The sequence below is a fragment of the Larus michahellis genome, chromosome 8, assembly GCF_964199755.1.
Source record: "Larus michahellis chromosome 8, bLarMic1.1, whole genome shotgun sequence".
Taxonomy (NCBI): domain Eukaryota; kingdom Metazoa; phylum Chordata; class Aves; order Charadriiformes; family Laridae; genus Larus; species Larus michahellis.
Window position 1 is genome coordinate 14,770,314 of NC_133903.1, and position 23,377 is coordinate 14,793,690.

The 23,377-nt window shown below is 36.4% G+C and overlaps 1 protein-coding gene across 50 annotated transcripts in view; it reads right to left on the reverse strand.

Moving 5' to 3' along the window:
- RBFOX1 (RNA binding fox-1 homolog 1) overlaps positions 1-23,377 on the reverse strand; it is a 910,365-nt gene that overhangs the window by 41,364 nt on the left and 845,624 nt on the right. For all 50 annotated transcript variants that reach the window (XM_074599130.1, XM_074599135.1, XM_074599146.1 and 47 more), the window contains one exon: positions 9,182-9,314. In XM_074599130.1, coding sequence (XP_074455231.1) covers positions 9,182-9,314 — 133 coding nt within the window. The remainder of the gene's footprint in view (positions 1-9,181; positions 9,315-23,377) is intronic.

The following is a 23,377-nucleotide window of genomic DNA, read 5'->3' on the forward strand; positions in this document are numbered from 1 at the left end:
TCATAGGTACTGCACTGTTGGCTTGATACACGCTTCCGCTAGTGACAACAGGTCTGTTAAGAATGTCATGGCGGTATTCTCATAAACAAAAGTATTAACCTTCCTCACTTTATTATTTCACAACTTGGGCGAACATGCCAATGGTTCTGAGCTCCCCTGCAGTTTTGGCTGGATACATTACTACTTCTTCTCTGAAAAAATGTAGTATTGTTATATTGCTGCTAACAGTATACCCAGAGACTTCTGCATTTCAGCTAAGATAAACCATCAGTGTAAATAGTTCAAATTTTAGATTCTAAACCCTTCAGGATAAATGACACAGTATGACAAAGATGGTTTAAATGATTACAGTAAATAAAACTGGAAGTACACAACAGCGGCCTACCAATTACACACATTACGTAAGTCCTGCAATTTTACATCCATTTAGCAGTTCTGCAACTTAAAATGGGTATTTCCAGTATCAGAATCAACCCAAGCTGTTTCGAGAGCTAAATATGAGAGCACACAATAGGGTTTTTGCAACAGTGTTTTCAATTTAGGAATACTATTATCTGGGAATAATAGCTATTATGAAGTTGCTAGCCTAAGCTGTTTTACAATTCCAACAAGAATTTTCATGTCAGAAATACAACCGATCTATTGAGGTCAATGACCAAAACCCACGGGCTGAGCTGGTATGCGTCTAAGTCAGAATCACTTGAGAAAATCATAAATATGCATACATGCACACAAACCACATTGATAAAACCACACTGATGATAAAAGTTTGCTATGGAATAATAATGTGTGAAAACTCTGCTCCACTTAAATCAGAGCGTCTGCCATTTGCTTCAGCAAGGTCAGACCTCTACTCATGTATTTTTCTATTTATTATGTCTGCAGAGCAAAATATGCCAAACCTGGTCTACATTGGTAGCTTTGAGAGAGCCTGCTATTTACATTGTAGTGTACCCTCATTTTGGTTTTGATATTCATTTTTTTCGTTTATTTTGATATTCATTTTAAAACATCACATGTCTTTCTTTTACTTGTTTGCATGTAAGGAATAAAACATTACACGTGACTATGAGGTAGGAGTTCACAGTCGTGAGCAACAGGGAAGGAGTTTTATGAGATAATATACAAACGATACAAAGTTTACTGAAGACGAAGGGCCCACAACCCTCAGTTCCTCATATCCCTGCACCATTTGTGCTGGGAGGAGGTGAAGGAGCTGGAAATGAAGCTGAGCCTGCGAAGAAGGGGCAGGGAGAGGGAGAAGGTGCTTTAGGTTCTGTCTTTGTTTCTAACCATCCAACTGCATTTTAATAGGCAATAAAGTAAATTAAATTTTCAAATCAAGTCTGTTTTGCCCGTGATGGAAATTGGTAAGCAACCTCCCCATCTTTATCTCAACCCAAGAGCTTTTCCGTCTTACTTTCTCCCCCTATTCTACTGAGGAAGGGGAACAAGAGCGCAGCTGGGTGAGGGTCTGGCAGCCAGCCAAGGTCAACCCACCACAGTACATCAAAACATACTCCTTTCTATCGTTACGATACATTTCTATTCAGCAAGTAACGCTTTTGAGAGAATATGTGTCAGAAAGGGGACCTTTTCTGTTCCTCTCCTTGGTGATCTGTGGATATGCAGTGAAGATGTCGCAAGACGAAAAAGGGATGATATGTTTGGAATTCCCAAGTGCAGCTGGTTGTAATCTTGGCTAGATTACATTCATTCCCCTTGGCCTTCCTTTTACATACAAGGCTCAGTCATGTACAGACAGAAACTTATTTTGAAGTCTAAATATGCAACTGCTTGATAAATCTTATACCAAAGAGAGCACCCTGAGACACGAATGCATGACTCTGTCATTAAACACGGTTAGCATTAAGATGAAGTGACAGAATCAAGCAAATGAATATTAACACTCCTAAGCAGGGCATGCACTATGAAAAGGTATCAGCTGATTTTATTTCCTCCATATGTACAATAGTGTATGTTAAATATAGCATACTTGTAGTTATATTGCCGCATATAGTATGATAGTGATGTTAAATGTAAAACCTTCTGCTTCTTTGGAAGTTTGAAGAAAAGTAATTCTTCAGACTTTCATTGATTTTTCAGAGAATATTTTCTCTACTCACTGTCCTTGTCATTCGTTGACTCCTGTGACTGAACCTTACCAGTGGAATCAAATGTATTTTCTAACAGCACCCTTCATCAGAAGGACAAAGTGTAAACCACCAAGAGCTATATTTTGCTCTTGTCCTTTTCTTTCCTTCAGTATATAATTTGGTGTATATATATATAAAAATAAATAATGGTAATTTGCTTGGCTTATCATCCCCTTTTCTCTCTCTGAAGCTGTAGGCAGAAACCAGATGATAAGTCTCAAGCATGGGAAGAGACCGAATGCATCACACAGGGACCCATCTCACCACAGCTCCTTTTACACTCTATATTCAAAAACTTGTCTTGGCAGACGGATAAATCTTGAGTTCCTTGTAAATCAACACAGGGTCTGGAAATAGCCACGTTACTGACATCTGAGTTACTTCACACAGGAATGAATGATATGTTAACGTGCTACCTGGAGGCATTGAAATAAGAACAACAAATTTGGGGGATTTATTCAGTTGTTTTTTTATGAGTTTATTGTGCTAAGGAAAACTCAGAAAAGAGAAATCTTGATTTCATAAGAAAATGTGCATCTAAATAATATCATATGTGGCAATCATTTCCTGAATTTTTTTTTCTATAAATATGAAACTGTTTTTTCATCAACTATTATACATCTGCTTTGCATGGTTTTAGCTGCTTTATTTAGTCTCTGTTCTTATAATCATTTTTGTGTAACTATATTAAGATAAACTCTTTACTAGTTTAGATTCCACCTTTATAATATCCTGGGAGGACTACATCTGTCTTCATTATCATTTTTCTATCCTCATCTTCCAAAAGGATTGGGTTGACTAATCTATCAATGACATAAGAAGACAGTTCTTGAGCGCACAAACCTTAGTTCAGGAACTTCATAGCAGCTGAGTATATACGGCCCTCAGACATACACACAATCCGCACGAGTTAACATACATAACCTAAGGCAGGTTAAGTGCATGGAGTAATTGATTCAGTGTAACAAACGGGCATTACAATCATGACTTCATTTATTCTGGTAGGAATCATGGTTACAGTTTGCTATTTCCCCTCCATCACTAAGAGAAAGCACATGAGGAACAAAAGTTCTCTGTCTTCTGATGGCTGGTAGGGTTGTCTTCATTGTCCTACATATACTTTCCAGGTCTTGGAAATCACCTTTTATATGAAATTTTTTATATGAAGCCTTTATGAAACAAGTAATAGAAGAGATGCAACTACAACCTTATTTAAAATAAACCAAAGAAACGACTAAAAACTAAAGTAACACCTTTCAGCACTCTGATAACACTACGTTCACTGTTGTAAATATAGAACTGAAACTCTTGTATGAGGCTGTTTCAACTTTTTAGAAAGTTCTCTAATTCCAGGTTCTCATCTTTCCAGTTTCAATGTTTTCTGCCATGAACAACTTACATTATCTGCTTCGGAAAATTAATTGAGGCCATTGCTGCAGAGAACAAAGCTGGAAGACATAAATCACTATGTGCTGGCAAAACACATTTTTTGTTCTAACAATTGCACATATATACAAAGCCCAGAGTCTAAAGTGAGAGGAACTTTCTGTGAGCCTAAAGGAACATTTTGGAAAAAAACATAACCACCGTAGTAGTGGAGTGGCTTATATTAATTATCCTTCCTTCTTAAATTCAGAATAAGGTGTTGGAAAATAAAGCTGCTTCTTCATTTTGAATCAGTTAGAATGTAGCACTTCAAAGCAATTATTTTAACAAAGGGGAACAGTTTCTGAACAGTCTCTGTTAGTTCTCCTCCACTCTACCCAACTTAATTTTGTTTAGGGTTGGGGTTTTGGTTTTTTTTTCTTCTTTTCAAAGAGAAAAAAAAGCATATTGCTATCCCGAGACAGACACCAGTAGTGGAGATATGGACTGAAAGCTAATTCTCTGTTAGCTTCATCAGAACTGGAAGGAGCGGAGGGGAAACGTGATGGCAAAGTCATCACGCACTAAACTTGTGAAGAACTTGAGGCAAATGATGCTGGAAATAGAAGGGCTTCTCATTAATTTTACTAATACTGCTATCTGCCAGTAGTATCTGCTGTACTGCCAGACAGACAGTGACATTGCCTCTTCTTGACAGTAGTATAAAGATGGAGCATGATATTCATGATGTTTTACTATTTGGCAAATGATTTTCAAGAATGCTGAGGTACTAGTTGCTGCAGAGTTCAAAAGCAATTACAGGCATGAAAATCAGATCACCCACTTTCCATAGTTTGCCAAAGAGAACAAAAACTGCTTCTTTCTCCTCTCTTTTGGCAATGTAAGTACTACCAATTGCATCCAAAATCTGTCATAAGAGTACCTTTACTAGTAGCTTCTGCTTCATTAGGACATTTCTTACACCATTAGTAGGCACTTTGTTAATAAAATACATAAAATAATCCTAGAAAGACAGAGGTCAAGTCAAGAATATTTTTGGTTGTTACATTTGTGTCTCTTTTTTTTTTTTTCATAATTTAAAAATTATTTTCTACAAAACACTACCTAATACCCAGAGAGAAGCCTGCAAGAAAGGTCAAAGAAGCAGTAAGCTCAAATCCTCACCCACGTGGGAGGTTTCCCAAGAAAGAAGGTACGGAAAGGAATTTAGTCAACTTAAAATAGTATCTGCTTTGCTCCTCAACCAAGTCACCAATCTTGCTGTGAAGCTCCTGCAGAGCCCCCTGAGATAAGCGGGCAATAGCTGAAAGCTCCACAGCTGTATCCTTCTATACCGACAGGCTCCGATCTCCTCGCCCCTCTCCTGCCATACACAACACCACCATCTCCTGCTTCTCTTCCTCCTGCAGCGCAGTGTTGAAACTGAGCTCTTCATGCAATATAGATCTCCAAACGTTTTAAATTTCAGCATTCAGTTGTCTCACAGAAATGAACCTTTACTCCCTCACGTTTCAGCTTCAGTAGGTTTTCAGGTACATAAATGAATTATACCCACCAAGTTACGAGCAAGCTGCACATTGCAGTATTTCAAGGCATTAGAAATGATGCCACAGATGCTAAAACCAAGGTATTTTCCATGAGCTAATGAACAAGATGCTATCCCAAGAAACTAGTGAAATGCCTCACTCACAAGGACAGGATCCATTAATTATTTATGTAGTGCTACATATGTCATGAACACCGATTTCATTTTTAAGTGACACACTTTAAAGGATGGGTGCTGTTCTTTGATTTGTAAGAAAACAATGCCCTTAAATATGGCTAGAATCAACAATTTTCCTCAGACCTAGCAAAGCATGCTGTATTTGCTGCTTCCCAGTAGCAGCAGATGAGAGCTTTTCGCATGCATCACACTAGCTTGTTTTGCCTAATGACCCCAAGATCTTCTAGATTTCCTTACAGCCTGGGACTCGTTGCCATTTCTTAACTTTGTTGATCAATTTCTAAGAAAAGGTCACAGCCAGCATCAAACAGGACACCAGTGAACAAGAACAACTACAGATTCAAGGGAGACTGAAGAGAAAGAAGGCTTTTGTTCCAGAGCAGGGAATCCCGAGACAGTGCTGCCGAGATAAACATCGGTAAGCAGCATGGCAGACGTGTCTAAGAAATACGTGTTCTTAGCTTTACAGTTGATTTCCAAATTTAAGGCAAAATAATTCGTTTTCAGTTCCAAAACTTTCTAATATAAACAAGTAAGTGTGAAGAAAATTATTTCAGATCAAGTACTAGATCTTATTTCATTAATAAGCTTTCTAAGGTTAATGAAATAAAAGAAAATGGAAAAGGTCGTTTGAAACTTCAGCTTTATATTTTACACTTACGTGTTCTTTTTCAAAAAGAAAAGTAATGTTTTTCTAACTACACATTGCTAGAAATTAATGTAAATTTATAATTAAAATTATATCTGTCAGTATACAAAATAAATGTCTTTTTTTTTTTAGTGATTGAAAATACTCCAGTTTGAAACTATTTGCTTGGCTCTAAGGCTGGGCTCCTTCCTTGAGTGAAAAATGAGAAATTGCTACTAAATGAATTGCAAAATAGCATTCAAAGCTTTTACCATCTTTCTTATCAACAAATGATATTCCAAGTTGCTTGCTTCCCTCTGTAAGTTGATTCATTCTCTGTGATCTCTTCATTATCTTTGTAATTTCCGTTGACTCCTACTCCCATTGTGACTGAAAACCCCATTCTTATAATTTACTTTCATTGATCAAGGATTTTTTCTGATGAAAATTCCTTTTTGCTTCTTTGATAGGTCAGAGTAAATAATGGGTGAAGCACAGAACAAAGCACTGCAAGGAAACTCCAAATTCTACTATCGTATCAGTGAAGTTACAAGCACAAAATCTAATACACTAGGCCAAAGAAATTACTTCAGAATAAAGCTTTATTAATCCAACTGTGGGTCAGTGCAGTATGTATTATTTCTGTACTGATCCATGAATTACAGAAGTTGGAAATTTGTTTTGTGCATCGGAAAGCAGTGCCTTATTATGGAGGTGGATGGAGAAAATGAAACCTGACTATTATCTGAACTAAGACTTATCTAAATTAAGACAAAGCTTACTAATTGAAAACTTTTGCAGAGTCAAATTGTGACTGACAAGGTGAGCCCTGGATTACTAAGGGTTCATCTCAGAGAGAAAGAAGTCATCAGAACAGTAAGATGTGAGTTTTTCACGATGCAATGCATGGCTCCCTCTGAAGTGAGCTTTAAGGACAGGTCATGAAGGTAACAGGTGGGACATGTCCAACGTAACTGTCAAACCACCCCACAGAAGAACGTGAGTGCCGAGCTGACCTCTCGGGACCCAGTTCTGAACCACCGCTGAACCTTCCTGCAGTGCAAAACTTCTGTATTGACCTACAACCGGAGTTCACAAAGCTTATACATCTAACTTACTACCTAAAGATGCTGAAAGCAAGCAGTACAATTACATGGGAATATATATGTATTACACTTGGAAATTTAATTCTTCCTGCTGAGTCACTGTACTAACTGAACCATAAAAACCTACATAACACACACATATACGCACACAGAGCACCCGCATGTGGCCCCTTAAATTAAAGCAAATTTAAGTTACTTACTGGTTTGAAAGTATTTACTCATTTTGCAAATACTAACAAAAAATTATTATGCGATTCAAAAATTGTATCACACACAGCCGGTATATATTTTCTTATATAACTTTATGACTTGGTATTAAACTAAGATATTATGTTCGCGACATCATGAAACTGGTAATAACCAATGTTGTTATCTTGCTATATATTGTACACTATGTTAAAATTTAAGAATTTCTTTTTAAACTAAGTAGAGATGGAAAGAGTCCACTTTATTTATATGCAGTGCCCACTTTGTAGCTGAGCCATTCAGACTGAAATCAGCTCTTGTAGGGCACTATAAACTTGTTCCTGTCGTTGCCATGTACAAATACCTGGACTAACTCTAAATGAGAGTCCGGGCAACAGCAGGATAACTTCGATAGGACGCCATCCTTGTCCAAAGGGAACCCAGGCAATCTTCAAAAATCATGGTGTCTTCCTCCAGTAGTGACAGAATCACAGAACGGCCTAGGTTGGAAGGGACCTTTCAGATCATCTAGTCCGACCATCAATCTAACTCTGAAAAAACCCATCACTAAACTGTATCTCTAAGCACTACGGCTACCCGTCTTTTAAACACCTCCAGGGTATCTAAAAGTGCCTCCAGTGCCTCAACCACTTCCCCAGACAGCCTGTTCCAATGCTTAATAACCCCTTCTATGAAGAAATGTTTCCTAATATCCAGTCTAACATCTTAGAACATCTTACTTCTCTGAGGTGGTAACTGCCCGATGTGAAGGAATGGCCGAAGTGCTTGTCTTAAATATCCCTGCAAATCTAGCTCGCTGGCTGACTGACTAGAGTAGCAAACTTGTCTAGAAAAAGACACACTTTTTGGCTTAATAGAACAAAGGCTTCATGAGAAACCGAGGGAACTAGTGAAGGGCACCCGTCTTCTATCGTAACGGAATAGGAGGACAGGTTCTTGTGCTGCAAGCTCCCTTCCAAGGGGGTATCCACAGCGAGAGCAGAGGACCTGCTGAGCAGGATTTTCATGAGGGCAGAGAGAGAGAGGGATCACCTTTACGCAGAGACTTTGCAAACCCTTCCTGACCCTTTCTCAGAAAGATCCGGTTGCTCCACAGAGAGGTGGTGGCGTATCTACTTCAAATTTTTTATGATAAAATACTATTCTGGCCTGGGATCTGCTAAGTTTTCTGATGTTCCAAACTTCTCAATTTTGTAATAGCTGAAAATCTTTTGACAATGTTAGGGCTTTTAAATATCATACGCAGCATACAAAACCTTTCTGTGTCAGCATTTACAGAGCTACAGGGGTATTTGTTTCTCCCTTCTTTCCCTCAAAAATATACTTAAAAAGTCTTCTGAAATAGCAGAAGATTATTTGGTTTCTAGAAACTATTACTATGAATTTCTCTCCTTTGTTCCTTAGTTTACTGCTTGGGTTTAGTAAACGTAGGTCACTGACAGTGAAACCTTAAGGCATTGTTTAAGCAAACGTACTGAAAACCACACGGCCCTGAGAGGAGCACCCCAGATTCCTATTGTGGTAAGGATGTCAACTAGAAAAACTAAACAAACTGCAATAAAATTAAAAAAAAAAAAAAATAAATCACTAAGCCTTCAGGTCCAGTGACAACTTTCAGCGGATGATTTGAAGAAAAAGAAGTTAACTCGATCCAACCTCCTTAATAACCAGATGTTTGCAATCATCAAAAATATATCTTTAGCTGAAACAATTTCTCTGTTCCAAAGCATTCCGTTTCTAAGAGCATCTACATAACAATATGTGACATCTAAAATGCTTAAGGCCACCAACCATGGCAGTACAAATTACAGTCATTTTTCAATACTCTGTGCAAGGTGCACCAGTTCCAGCGCCAGGGCTGGTGGCATGCTGCGTGGTTTCCGCGCTGAGACACCATCAGCATGCACCACAGTCACAACCCCTTGGTAGCCACGGGAGAGTCATGCTCATAGGCAAAAGAAGCCGATCTCCTTACCCGCCGTAGGCTGGAATTGGAGGGGGGGGAGCTGCTGCCCGAAACGTGTTGTACACCGTGCGACCTCGGCCCCTTAGGTGTGCACCTCGGTAGGCAGCAGCTGCGGTTGCAGCAGGGTAGGGAAATCCTGGCACTGAGAAGGAAAGAGAAAAAAAGAGGAATGTAAAATATTCACATCAGCCTAGCACTTTAAACCAAGGGTAACGTAGTAGCATGTTTCTGCTTATATTAAAGCATCCCTATAACTGGATGAGGAACTTGCCAAATAAGTAAATTATTAGTCTTTTAACCAGAGTCATAATCTTTTTTACGGAAAATCTTTATACGCAAGCAGGAGACAGCAAACTGGGCATTTAGATGGCAGTATCACAGGTGGCTCTGATTTTAGAAGACGCTCATTACTAAAAATAACGTTGACTGTTTTAGCCAACACTGCTACCAGGAGGCTCTTGAGGTCTAAGTCACCCAGTTCAGGCTCAAATTTATAATGCCAGAGCCATTTCCATCCCATTATTGGATCTCTCTTCAGAAGTCAGCCCTGCTTTGAGCGGAGCTGAGACATTAGACCAGGTGACCTCCAGTGATCTAAATTATCCAGTGATCGCACCAGTATAACAGAGCTTTAATTTTGCTCCAAAGTTGATTATTAACTGCATCTTACTTGTGTACCAAGGGAAAGACAGACAAAGCAAGAGTTTTCTCAGATTTTAGGGCGTACTTTGTTCCTAACAGTATCCATTATTCCTTCAAAGTCAAGGGTTGCATAGTTTGGAAATATCTATATGAATTCAGATAATATTCAGATGCAGTAGAAAAATTTAGACACATAAAAAAAGAAATTAACTCAGATATTTTTATATTGTCATTGCAACTAAGTGTAAACATTAATTACCATTCCATGTGAGACTTAAAATATTTTAATCAGAAATTGAACAGTAACACAGTACTACTTAGAGGGTTTTTTTCTGTAAGAAGTCTGCAAAACTTCTCTCTTCATAAACTTTTTAATTGAAAAATAGAAAGGAAACTTTCCACTTTACTTTCTCTGCCATTTTTTTAACCAATACTTCATTTCTCCTTTGTACATATATTTCTGGCCAATGTTAGAACAGGTATTTTTGGAGTGATTTCATCAGTGAGACAGAGAAAATAAAATCCAGCTCTGTTGGCACTCAGGTTACTTCAGTTGTGCTTCACTTTGTTGAATTTTTTTCCGTATGTAAATAAAGAGATAAAAGAAATACATATTGCTTAGCAAAGCCCTAATAAGAAGCAAGCAAATAGAAGCAATGGATGCGTAAACCAGTAAGATTTTCCAGTCTGAAATAGGGGCTTATTTCAATCCACATTTGTCTTTCATCTGTTTTAGCATTAATTTTTGACAGAAGCCTTGAATTTGAAAAAGAAAATGAAAAATTCACAACTTGTAGATGTCTCTGGCTGAACATATGAAGGAAAATACTGTTATTACAGTGACTTGTCCATTACTGCCTTACTACTACTACTAGGTCCTTCTCACTGACAAAAAGGCTGTACAGTAATTCTGCAAAGATTTACGTGTCTGGAATACAACATAAAACAACCCTATGGCAATGCAACTAAATGAAAACAGGCTTCTAAAAAGTACAAATACCGTATTTTTGTTCCTGTTCCTGTAAAGAAATATGTGTCAAAATCAAAATGGTGAACTTACAGAACTCAATATACTGTTGGTAACTTTGCAATCAGCTGCATTGAAGAAGGCTTAAAGAAATCAAATGCACTTTTTTTTGGAAAAATGAATATATATATCATATATTTGGAAATTTGGATGCTGTAAGTACTTTTGCATATGCAACAACACTGAATATTGAACAGTAGAAATGCTGTAAACCTGACCTACTGCTTAGACCACGTAACTTTTGTCCTTTTTGTTTCCAAGTAAACATTAACAGTCTTGCATACAAATTAGTGCAATGTTAATGTAAAAATGTAAAAGATCATTTTCAGCGGACTGAAGATATAAGCAAACATTACAGTAAAAATATCTACAGGCTGGGCTGCAGTTCCTCTGATAGAGTGAACTGTCTCCCCATACCAACACAGATAGATAAAAGGTGCAATGCTCTAATAAAATTTCATGATGGAAGTTAGCAATACGTGAGAAAAACATGAGGGTTGGACATCATGGCATCATTGTTCACTTCTGTCCCTTAGAGAATGTATTTGAGAATGCCACATGCTGGAGACTTCCTGTCTTGGCTTAAATTAGGTAACATACATTTTATGTGCACAACATACATTTTTAAATGGTCACTTATCATAACTGTAATCACATCTGTTACTTCCGTAAAAGAAACGATCAAGTGCACTAGTGCTCTTCAGCATAGAAGGGAAGTGCCTGTGGAGCTATGACAAAGCTCCACAATCATGAATAATGGAGAAAATATGGGAAAAGGTGACTCCTCACACAACCTCTAATTAAGCCGCCATGGAATTTTCTGCCACTGGACATTGTGGATGTTAAAAGTTTATGTGACTGAAAATGATGAACAGTTCCCCTGCAGAGAAATGGTATTAAGACATCACCTGTGGTTTATAAAAACACTTCAAACTGTGGAAAGCTAACAGAACCTTCAAAGAACAATATACCCACACGCTAGCTCCAGTCTTACAACTTCTCATTAGGCATCCAGCTTTTGCTCCTTTGCAAACACAGGATATTGGACTAGATGGAGAACTGATCTAATCCAGTACAATCATCTCTGTTATCAGAGTAATGTTTAGCTGCAGTCCGCCTGCACTAGCAAAATGACTCGTCTCCATCAAGTAGACAGTAATTTCTAGAAGTAAGTTTCTCCAATAATTTGAGAGTTAATTTGTGCCTTTTTTTTTTTAATCATGCAAATAAATGAATAAAAACAAACAAAGCCAAAAAAAATGTACTAAGAAGAGTTTGCTTAAGCAAATGGACAAAAATGGACTTGAGAGTCTGGCCAGGAAAAACTGATATCTGAAATGGTGGTATCTCAAATGATAAACCTGAAGGGTGGTATTCTGTAGGTAGCTTTAAAAAACTGTAATCTTAAAGGACAATCTTAAACTGCCAAGATTGAGAGAAATTTCTCTGACCTAAAAGCCACTGACAAAAAATTAACGAAGACTGACAACCTTTGAGCAGGTCAGGCAACTTCTTCAGTTACACGTGGATTTGTAGTTCTCTACATATTGATAGAAATCACAGTTTTACAGGAAAACCAGAAGCAGCGGTAAAGAAAACCAAACCAATTCGAAAAAGTCTAAGCTCAAGCAATATAAGGTATCTAACAACGTTTTGGGCTTGCAATGCATAGTCTGGAAACTCCTGCTCTAAGATCTTTTTCAGCAATTAATTCTTTGTCATTAACGTCTACATTTGGCAATATTTAAAGCAGTTGTCTTCTTTCAGGGAAACACTCAGGGTCCTAGACAATCTTCCTGCTGTAAAATGTACTGTTCGAAATTAACTCACCAACCCCTCCATAGAGTCACACGCCTTATACATGTGTGTGAAGAATGGACCTGTCTCTTCATTTTCAGAAGAAATGAGTAAATATAGGTCTAATGAAAACCAACAGTAAATGTGCAGAAGTTGTATGGGAGACACTGAGGACATACCTCTGTGAAAGCATGAACTCCTAAAGTGTTTTGTGAGCACTTTTTTCCTTTAAATTGTACCATTCAGTCCAGCTTTCACACAGACATATTAAAATACATATTTTGCAATACTTGAGCATTTATCCTAAATACTCTTTATTCTTCATGGTGGTCACACCTTGGAAAGAATTACAAGAAGGGCCACTGACCTTAAATCTTTGACAGCGAATGGTTGTCTACAAAGAAATGTCACTGGAAAAGCAGAGTGGCCCCATCGATGAATGAGTAACAAAGAACATAAAATATTTTAAAAAATAATATTACGTTTTTATGAGAAAGATGGCTTTCTCCTATGAAAGAGGAGAAAAAGCTAGAAGACAGAGATGGCAGGAGGAGTCACTTAGCCCGTAAGTGTTTACCAAATTCAGAATACAGAATGGAGCCTCAGCATTCATGGGAGATACTAAGACAAGACAGTGATTTCTATCATTTTCAAAGGACCTGCAACACAAAGGATGTGTTAGAACGAAAAGCCTGAAATAATTTAATTGTTTTGCTATGCTTGCCTGGCATTGTCTCCTTAATAAAGTCACGAAGCATAAAATGTCTACAGTAAAACAAAACTGGAAAGTAAGCCTGAGAAATATGGAACTAAGAGCAACATTGCGAGGACTTATGGTCAAGTGACGTCTAACAGTAGAGTTTATATGTAACAGAATTACATCAATCCCAAAAAGCTGATCTTGGGTCAGTCTGAAAACCATAGTATCTGAAAACATGCCTTCTATTTCCAGGTAGTACTATTAAAGATTAAGATTAGAGGTAAAATAATCAACAAGATCCTGTCACCCTGAATTTGAGTTCAGCAAAAAAAAATTATGCTACTTCAGCCCAGCTGAGAAATCAGATGGTTAGGAATATGTAATAACCACTGAATTTATTTTGCTACCAACTTTTTAATATCCTTACCCCAAAATAACTAGCAGAAGTGGCACCATTAGAACACAACTGAAGAATGGACTTCATAAAAACAATTTTATGAAAAGGGCTCTCCCATCAGGAAGCATTAAGTGCTATTAACCAGCCCCAAAAGTAATGAATATACTAGCCAGGAGGGGTAAAGATTTTAATGACTTACAGTTTGTAGGTCAACCTTCCTTAGTGCCTCAGTGCCAAACTGCTGAAACTCAGTCAGTGAAAACGCTCTTATAAAGGGGTTGAAAATGTGTTTGACTCTCAGCAGGGAAGCATCTGAGTCCACTTCTAAGCAAAAGTACCTTAAATTTATCAAAGTAATTTGATGCCTGGAATTCTTCTGATCTTTGATACAGAAAAGGCAGATTTCTTCATTTAGGCAATGATGAATAAGGTGACAATATGAGGTTAAAGAAAAAGGAAGACTTTTCTAAGAACTACATATAATCAAGTATTAAGTCAAAGAAACAATTTATATTCTCTAATAGCCCCATCATTTCTGTAGTTATTCATTCAGCTATTCAAATATGAATGGGACTACAATGGCAGCAACAAAAAATCAGTTCCTACTGTGGATCTGCAATTTTACTTTTTCAAATTGAAAAAAAGAAGTGTGGTAAAAAAATATGCCGTGGAACTACTTGGTTTTGCTTAATATAATGATAAAATAGCATACAAATCATCTTGTACTACAGCCTAAATGACATTTTTTAGGAACAGCATGTAGGCAAGATTCCTTCTTTGAACTTATTTGTTCCATTTTTACATTTAAGGGGAAAAAATTAAAAAAAAAGATATTATTACAATTAATATTGTGCAAAAAGTTCTCTCTTCTGGATATACTCTGTAAACATGAAAACACTGTCATCGAACTTTAGTTTAGATCTCAAACATGAAAAGTGGTCAGCAACATTTAAGCAAATTAAAAGGCCTTTGGAATTAACAGGATTCATGTCATTATATCAGCAAAATTTAAGTACTAATGATTTTATATAGAAAACGGATATGAGCATGGGAAAAAGAAGAGGAACTTCATCTTTGTGTTCACAGATGAAACTTAATCAAACGATAATTTCTCCCAAAAGGTGTAATATAAGCATTGGTTTTATTCATTTTGTATTGAATGAACATGACAGGTAGGCACACTTTCCAGGCACCATATCTCAACATGTGCCTTTGAAAACAAAGACTGAATGAACAATGACAAAGTTTGAGTTCCCAAAAGGAGGAATAAAACCTGGTAAAAAATACTTAAGGGTTATACATTGTGTATTAAAGTTTTAAAGCTTTGGGATAGATGGAAGAGTAGCAGATGCAAAAAACAACAGGGGGCAGATTTCGTATCAAAGCCGTAAAAATATACAGCCATTTTAATGGGCAATTATTCTTTGCATTTGTGCTGCGGTTTGAATTTGTATGAGAGTGCCATATGCCTCAAGAAAGGTGTGCCATCAAAATGGATGAACAAATCTACCTCTCATCACTCCCAATCTCTCCTCCTTTGCACAAAGTCGCAGGTCCTCCTTCATCAAGAGTTTTCAAATGTTTTATGGTGAAGAACTTTAATGCTACATCATGTTTCAATCAGTTTATAGCTAATTTACTGCAACATAATTTAACTGTTAGAAAGGCAGGGAGATACATTTACATTACTCCCATAGTTTAGGAGGATCCCTGTTGAGGAAACACTTCAGAAGTGCTGGACAATAAATTAAAAACAAAGAGATATAATGGGTAACACACTGAGAAAGGCTAAGTACAATAATCTATATGATATTATCTGAGATTTCAGGAACAGAATCAGGAGTTTATCCCAATATGTTCTGTGTAGTGAATTTTCCCTTCACCGTAAGAGTAATAAGTAGTATTACTTGGCATTCTTTAAAAGCATTATAAAAATTATGTAAGGATGATGTGTGCAGATCTTTGCATTTAAATACACAGTCCGAAGTACACTGCAAGTAAAATTTAAGCTCTATTACCACAGATTTTAACATAAAAAGGCTTTTAAATTATATATATATGAATTCTTAAAATTTCAGAGTAAAAAACTCTTCAGAAAGTTCATAATCTTTAAAAATAGCAAGTTGAAAATACATTTTTCACCTGTCACTTTTGTGAGACGATTATCCCTGCGAATCTAGTTGTGAATTAACTGAATTCAAAGGAAACTGGCCGTATATGTCCAACGGTCACAACTGATCCCTTCTATTTCTTTAATTCACAATCTATTTATTTTTTGAAACACATCCTTAAAATTAGAAGAATAATTATTTCCTTATTGTTGTACAAAAATATATGTCAGTATTAAATCCCGTTGTTTAGGAATGAATAAATCTGCATTTTGGACAAACTGTTACTTATAGGACATTCTCATTTGAAATGCATTGAAAAGGAAAACAAAAATCTCTAATTAATGTACAAGCCTAATCACCATTCTCCACATGGAAGAGTAATTTTTCACTGTTCATTTGCTCAGTGTAATCTCAAAACTGACATAACAGAAAAGCAATGGCCTATAAATCTGCTCTCATTTGTTTCTTTAATATTCATATTCCGTTGAACTACAGCTGCTTGTTGCTGCAGTCTATTACAACATGCAAAACTGTCGATAAAAATACTATGAAAGGCAAGATGCGTTTCTTCGTGGCACTGTGTGCCATTTATTCTGAAAAAAATAACAATAAATGACTCATGGATTGTCCCTTAGTTTGCTGCACGCTGGGCGATTAGTGATTAATTACCTTGCTGCAAATTGACATGGCACAAGGAAATTGACACAGCTCTGATTAATTAACTTTTTATGTGAGACAGTTACTTACAAAACACTGCACACTGTAATTGAATCCCTTTACACAACACTACTGCGTTAAGTTCCCAGCCAAATCCAAATTAGCACAAAATTTTACCTAAATTTGATGAAACTTTTTATAATGATGTATAACCTGAAAGATTATGTAAATGTTTCTAGAAAGAGAGGACAGCTGCTTTAAGACACTGTTTTCCACTATTTCATACTATAAAAACAAGATTTGTAAGATTTTTCCACACCAAATCACCCACATAATCAAGTGTACTCAAAAAACACAGAATATTTAAGTAAAAAGCAACCTCCTATTTAACGTGCTTATTATTATGTTAAATTGTAGGAAAGACACTTAACTGTTCCAACAAAACTTGCTATATGGTTACCTTTACCTTAGATTTGTTTCCAGATGTAATTTATCTACCATTTCAACAATGACTTGCACACGCTGAGTTCACATTTAGATTTCATTAAAATTATTTTTAAGCATATATAGAATTATTCATTTTCTCTGCCCTCCTTTGTTTCATGTCCTCTAGTATACCAATAAACAAACCACCACTGGTTTCTATGTATACTGATACCATTATATGCCAGGAACGTATAACCTTTGGAGAAAAATCTTGATGCCAAAGCCTGGAAACCCTCTCATTTTTTTGCCTAAACTTTTTCAATGTGAGAGTGGCTGAGCACCGGTTCAGGCACCCAGAGAGGCTGTGGAGTCTCCATCCTTGGAGATACTGAAAAGCTGTTTGGACGTGGTTCTGGGCAGCCTGCTCGAGGTTACACTGCTTGAGCAGGGGGGGCGGACAAGGTGACCTCCAGGGGTTCCTTCCAACCTCAGTCGGTCTGAGATTCAGTCATTTGGTGATTCTGTGATTATCAGCAATTACCATGTATATCTCATCCTCCTTTTACAGGACACTATATGCAGCCACCTGAGTCTCTCAGACATCAAGAGATTTCCCTTAACACGCAGAAAAAAAATGGAGAATGTGGACACATAAAAAAGAACAGATAAGGGGATTAAGTTGGTTTTTTTTGTAAAGCTATGTAATCACATCAACCTACAACTTTGAATAAAAAATGCTGTAATTGGTGGTCAAATTACTTATGGTGTACTTTATGACAAAATAAAAGTACTGCATAGTTGATGTTACAAAGAATACAAATAATTGCGGTACAAAGGTTAGTCGAATTCTCACAAAAGAAATGACTAACAAACAAGAAAAAGCTCAGTAGGTAAAAAGAAACAACAAAGCCACTAGGCCATAAAGGAAAAGAAACAGCAGAGATCAGAGAAGCCACATCTGATCTTAAATTAAAGAACAATCTTCAAATATAGATGATCAAACTGATCAATAACTTGTCTGGTGTTCCTGGTTGTTGGACATTTACAAGTTCCAAGCAAATGGAAAAATTCCCCTGTGTCTAGCTAAACACCCCTTCTGAGACAAAGTAAAAAGGACACGGTTGTGGAAAACTAGATGCAGAGCAGCACTATTATAAAGAGGTGACAAAATTTAGTAACTGGAATGCTTATGAAAGTCAATTATGTGGTGACAAGCAGTTCTGTCTGGATGACACAAGGATTACTAAAACTCAACGGAATTATTAAACTGTAAAAAAGAACATTGTCAGAATGTTGTTGGGTTGGGAACAATACAGGCAGGAAGTGACTGAGGAAAAAAAGCACCTAGTTAACCTAATCGAAACCATAATAGAAAAAAAAATCAAAACAAAGAATAGCATGTGCAAAGATTCATATAGATATTAAAGATGTTAATCCCTCAAAAGTACTTACTATTAAAGATGTTAATCCCTCAAAAGTACTTACTATTTGTGAAATTCAGGTTGAAGAATTTTGCTGCATACAACATGGTTTTAAGAGCCATGATTTAATAACAATTGTCACACAATGCAAGGAGAGTGACACTAAAGTCTATTTTTGAAAGCGAATCTTACAGGCTAAGCTGAAAACTACAAAATTGACGACTTGACATTTGACAGACAGAATAACTCGAGATGTGTGGTCACCTGTGTGCGCCTACCTGCTGCAAACAAGTAACACAGCACCTAGAATACAAAGCTAAGGAAACACCAGTAGCCTGCGTATAGGACTCTACACAAAGGATCCTACGTACAACAACATCACAGATCATGATGCAAAAAAATGCTACATGTAATTCTCACCATTTAGCTGCATGCTGAGAGGAGAAAGTCCAAACAATCCTATTGTCCTAACTCATTGGTTAGTCACAGGAACTGCCAGTGGCCAAGTGCCGTATCCATTAACAGGAAAACACTAAAATACATGAGATGCCCAACTGTCCTTGGTCAAACATCATTTTTATTATTTAAACTAAAGGACAAAGACACTCTCCACGATTTACTATTAAAAATATTCTGCACACGTTTCCAGTCATCTCCTACTATGCAGGTGTAGGATGGTGGGTAAGTTAAAAAAGGTCTGCAGCACACAACTCAGGATATGTCTGTCTGTGTAAAACTTAAGCATGCTAGTTCAGAAACACTGCACCATTGCTAAACAGAGAACAGAAGAATAAGTAGAAACAGCAACGCACTTAAAAACAAGATTTACAGGAGCAAAATGAAACCTGTATTTACAGATTCTGGGAAACTACAATACATCTTACTGATAACTTATTAGTCACCATTTAAAATACCGATAGACAGAAGGTAAAAGGACAGTTATCCTGAAAATAGTTACAGAAGGACAATATATAGTGATACAGAACACAAAAAAATGCTGTTACAAGAATTTCAGGCAGTGCTACCAAAAAACCCAAAAGAGGTTCACTTTATAGTTTAAAAAGGTTGATACTTCAATCAAGAATATAACAGAATACATATGAATATAATTTTAGAATACGTATGAATATAATTTTACTCATTTTTTTCAAATTTTGTATTATCTTTATAACTATCTGACTTCAAAGTCAGTGGAGTTACCCTGCATTCACATTTGTGCAACTTTATTCCAAACATGGCCTCTGGCCCAATACAATGGGCCAAAACAGTGCTTAGCAACCTTCCAAAGACATTTCAACAAGAGATGACATCAATATTTTCCTCTGGAAATGATACATGATTTTTCAACCTTTTATACTTCCATATATGGGGGGGAAATAATAGAATAACAGAAAGCCATTAGTAAACTTCCCTTTCTATTTATTATTGATATCTTCTTCATTTCAACTTTCATGTAAACTGACTGTATTTTAACATACAGACAAGGAAGGGCACTTTTCACATTATTCCTGGGTTACTACCAGGTGATTCTCTTTACTTTATAAATAAAGGCAATTAATTAATTCAGGAAGCACACTAAAAAGATAGTTTGACTCCTAAATGTTCGGTAATGAGGTTTTTGTATCCTGGAAATGATAGGTGTGATTGGTCTACTCAAATGTATGGACATTTCCCTTCGGGCAGGATTTTTGCGCTGTTTCATTCATGAATCTCAGTCCTACAATGACTAAATTGGCTTAATCACACAACTCCTTTGCAGGGGAGCTCCACCATTTTTCTGTGAAGCAATAAAAAGCAGACAAAACCACAAACATGTAAATACAATCTACAAATATGTATTTTAATTGTGATGAAGTGACCAGCCATTCCATTTTAGTTTAAGAGAAAACAGACCAATTAAAAATTTAGTTTGCAGAAACCTTTTTACATTTAATTTGCAAATAGAGTAGCATAGGCATATTATTTGTATCATATGAATACTCACTCTTTAAACGGTTCCTGACCCATATTCCAATTCAAAATGGCAAGCTTACCAAACAATCTCTCTCTTACCAATGACAATAAAATCACAACAAATAAATTAAGAAAAACTACAACAATAAGATACAACAATACTACAAAAATCAGAAGAAATTAATCATTGTTGTCATTACAATAAAGCGTATGTCTATTTGGACTGAATAACAGTCAACCGTGTCTTAATTACAAAACCCAGAAAAGGGTATACCAAATGCCAGGAGCACCTACACTTCAGCTGCTCGGAGTCTCAGCATAATACCATGAGAAGACTATCATCATTACAATACAATTTTCAGGTAATTACACGTGTGCAACAGATTAAACCTGACAAAATCAACTGAATCAAGGTTTCTAAACTGAATGTTTCCAATAATTATTCTGCTCAGAAGCACACTTCAAATCACCTTCTGAAAATTTGTATTTTCCCCATGTAATCTTCTTGGTACTGGAAATATCCCAGAACGTAACAGAAATGTCAAAGGTCTTACTTCAATCCATTAGTAATGCCACAGAAGAATAAAACCTGGGATGCCTTCACTGAAAAAAGGACCATGAAAATAGTTCCATACAGCATTTTTTTAGGTTGTTTACTAACATTCCTAAACCAAGTAACCTCCTTCTAAGTGAGGATATTCAACAGACACATTGAATACACAGGTTTTACTTAATTTTCATTTCTGTAGTGCAAAGAGTCCTCAAATGGCCTAAATTCTACCATCAGATGTGCTATTTATACTTAGTATTTATGTTTTTCCTTATTTATTCCATGCATATCAACAAAGTCCTGAACTATCCTTCACCTATGAATCAAAACAAAACACCCACAGGAAAAAAAACATCTTTTTAAAAATAGTACACGTGTCTATCATACATAAGTGCTGGTAAGTTTTTAAAGAGAACATATATAAAAATCTAAATTCCTGTATCATGTAATCGATACTTTAAGCTTCTGCTACAGATTTCCCTTCTCTCCGGGCATATAGCACATAACTTCGGATCACTAGGATTATTAGGATAATTTAGGAACATTTCTAATGCCTGCTCTGAAGGAATGGAACATATTTTCCTGATTTGCTTTAAAACAACTTAGGCATTAAAAATATTTCTTGTCAAAAATACTACAGGACCAAAGGTTTCCAGGGAATTTTCTAAAAAACTGCCTTCCCACCTTTCAAAAACATCTCATCTTTGCCTTGTTGTTTCCTGGTTGCTCATAAGCTAAAATCCCAGGGCAACATAGTTTATTGTTTTAATATCTGTCTGACGCAAAGCAAAAGTATTCTCTGGTGAGTGCTTATCTGTCATATGTACTTCTCTGAAAGGAATATCAAGACAAATAAGATGTTCTAGGGCATATCACGGGATTACAAATTTGGCACTGACTGAATTCTGCTTAAAAATACTTGAAATAATAAATACCAAAAAATATTTTGAGGATGGGAACTCGAAGAGTGTTGGGTTTTAAATAATTAATTATAAAGGGTTTATAGTATTTTAGTATAAATAGAGAATGAACACTCAAGTCCATAAATGGGACAAACAAAATAAGAGGAAAAAATATTCATAATTGAAACAGTTAAAACAGTAAAATTCTATTCTAATGGTACAATGGACTGTGAACTTACTTTGTATTAATTAAACTCAATGTAATGGCATTTTCTATATTGAAATGAATAACCAGTGATCTGGAAATTCATTTAGACCATTAGGTTAATTACAGAAAGTGATGGAAGTTTTATCAGACAATTACAATTAAAGAACAAGAACAACGTGGGACAGATTTATAAGCATTTGTACCACCTCAATCATTTTTGCTGAAATCCACCACCACTTCTTACAAAACTGTAATCGATATATCAAGTAAAAAATGGGCCATCAACTTCATTTGCCCTTCAGTATGATAAAATAGAATAAATTAATATCAGATTTCTGCATTTTCATTTTTTTCTTCTTTTAATTCTATCACATTATTGCAATATGAAAGATTTATTTACTTTTAATCAAAAATGAAAATTCATGGAAAAGAAGCATATATATTTTGGAACTGACAAGCATGCTTACTGAAGATGAAACAACTCCAACATTTAGAAAATGTTAGCCAAAATTGACATCAGTTTAAAATGTACTCATTGAAGTCAAGGCAAAATTCTCTTTTATGGGCATGCAAAACATTTGGGAAATACAGGCACATCTGCGCATCCTTCTGAACAAAGGCATGCAGCAATTTACTATTTAACATATACGTTAGCTATTCAGTCCAGTCAACGTCCCTTTAATGCATGCTCAGAAAAATCTACTAGTAGTTACATACCTGATAACTCAAGTATCTTTATTTTCACTTGGAGCTAAAATAAAACCTAACAGTTACAAAGATCAAAGCTTTGATTTAGAGAGTGAAAAATATTTCGCTGCCTTGGAACCTTTATTAAAATTTGTAATCTCTCTCCCATTGCCTTCCATGGGTATGAGTATGGGCACAGCTCAGTATGCACCACTGTAAATTTCTGAAAAACGTGATGTCCAGCTTTAGGGTGGCTTCCTTGCTACACCAGCTAGTGTAGAAGGTCTCGACTGGCAGGTGCTTCTCCTTTTCCATCCCTGCCATGAAAGGGCAGGGGAAGTTATCAAGAAAACGGAGCTAGGCTCCTCACAGAGGCACAGTGGGAAGAGAAGAGAGAACAAACATAATTTGAAAGAAGAGAGGTTTCCACTGTTAGGATGTTCAAGCATTGGAACAGATGACCCAGAAAGGTTACTGCAGTCTCCGTCCTAAAAGGTGCCCTGTGCCCCCTGGTCCTTCCAACATGAATTATTCTAGGATTCTACAACTTCGTGTCTTCCTTCTTTCCCATGTTTTGGCTCCCATTAACTTTTATTTCATTCACAATTTCAAGCACTTCTACATTATAGAAAAATGGGGAAAATAGGTACTAAACAGTTTTTAAAACTCCACACATAAATTCAGATTAGTATTTTTGCCTGTTTTAACCATACGTACCCAGCTATAT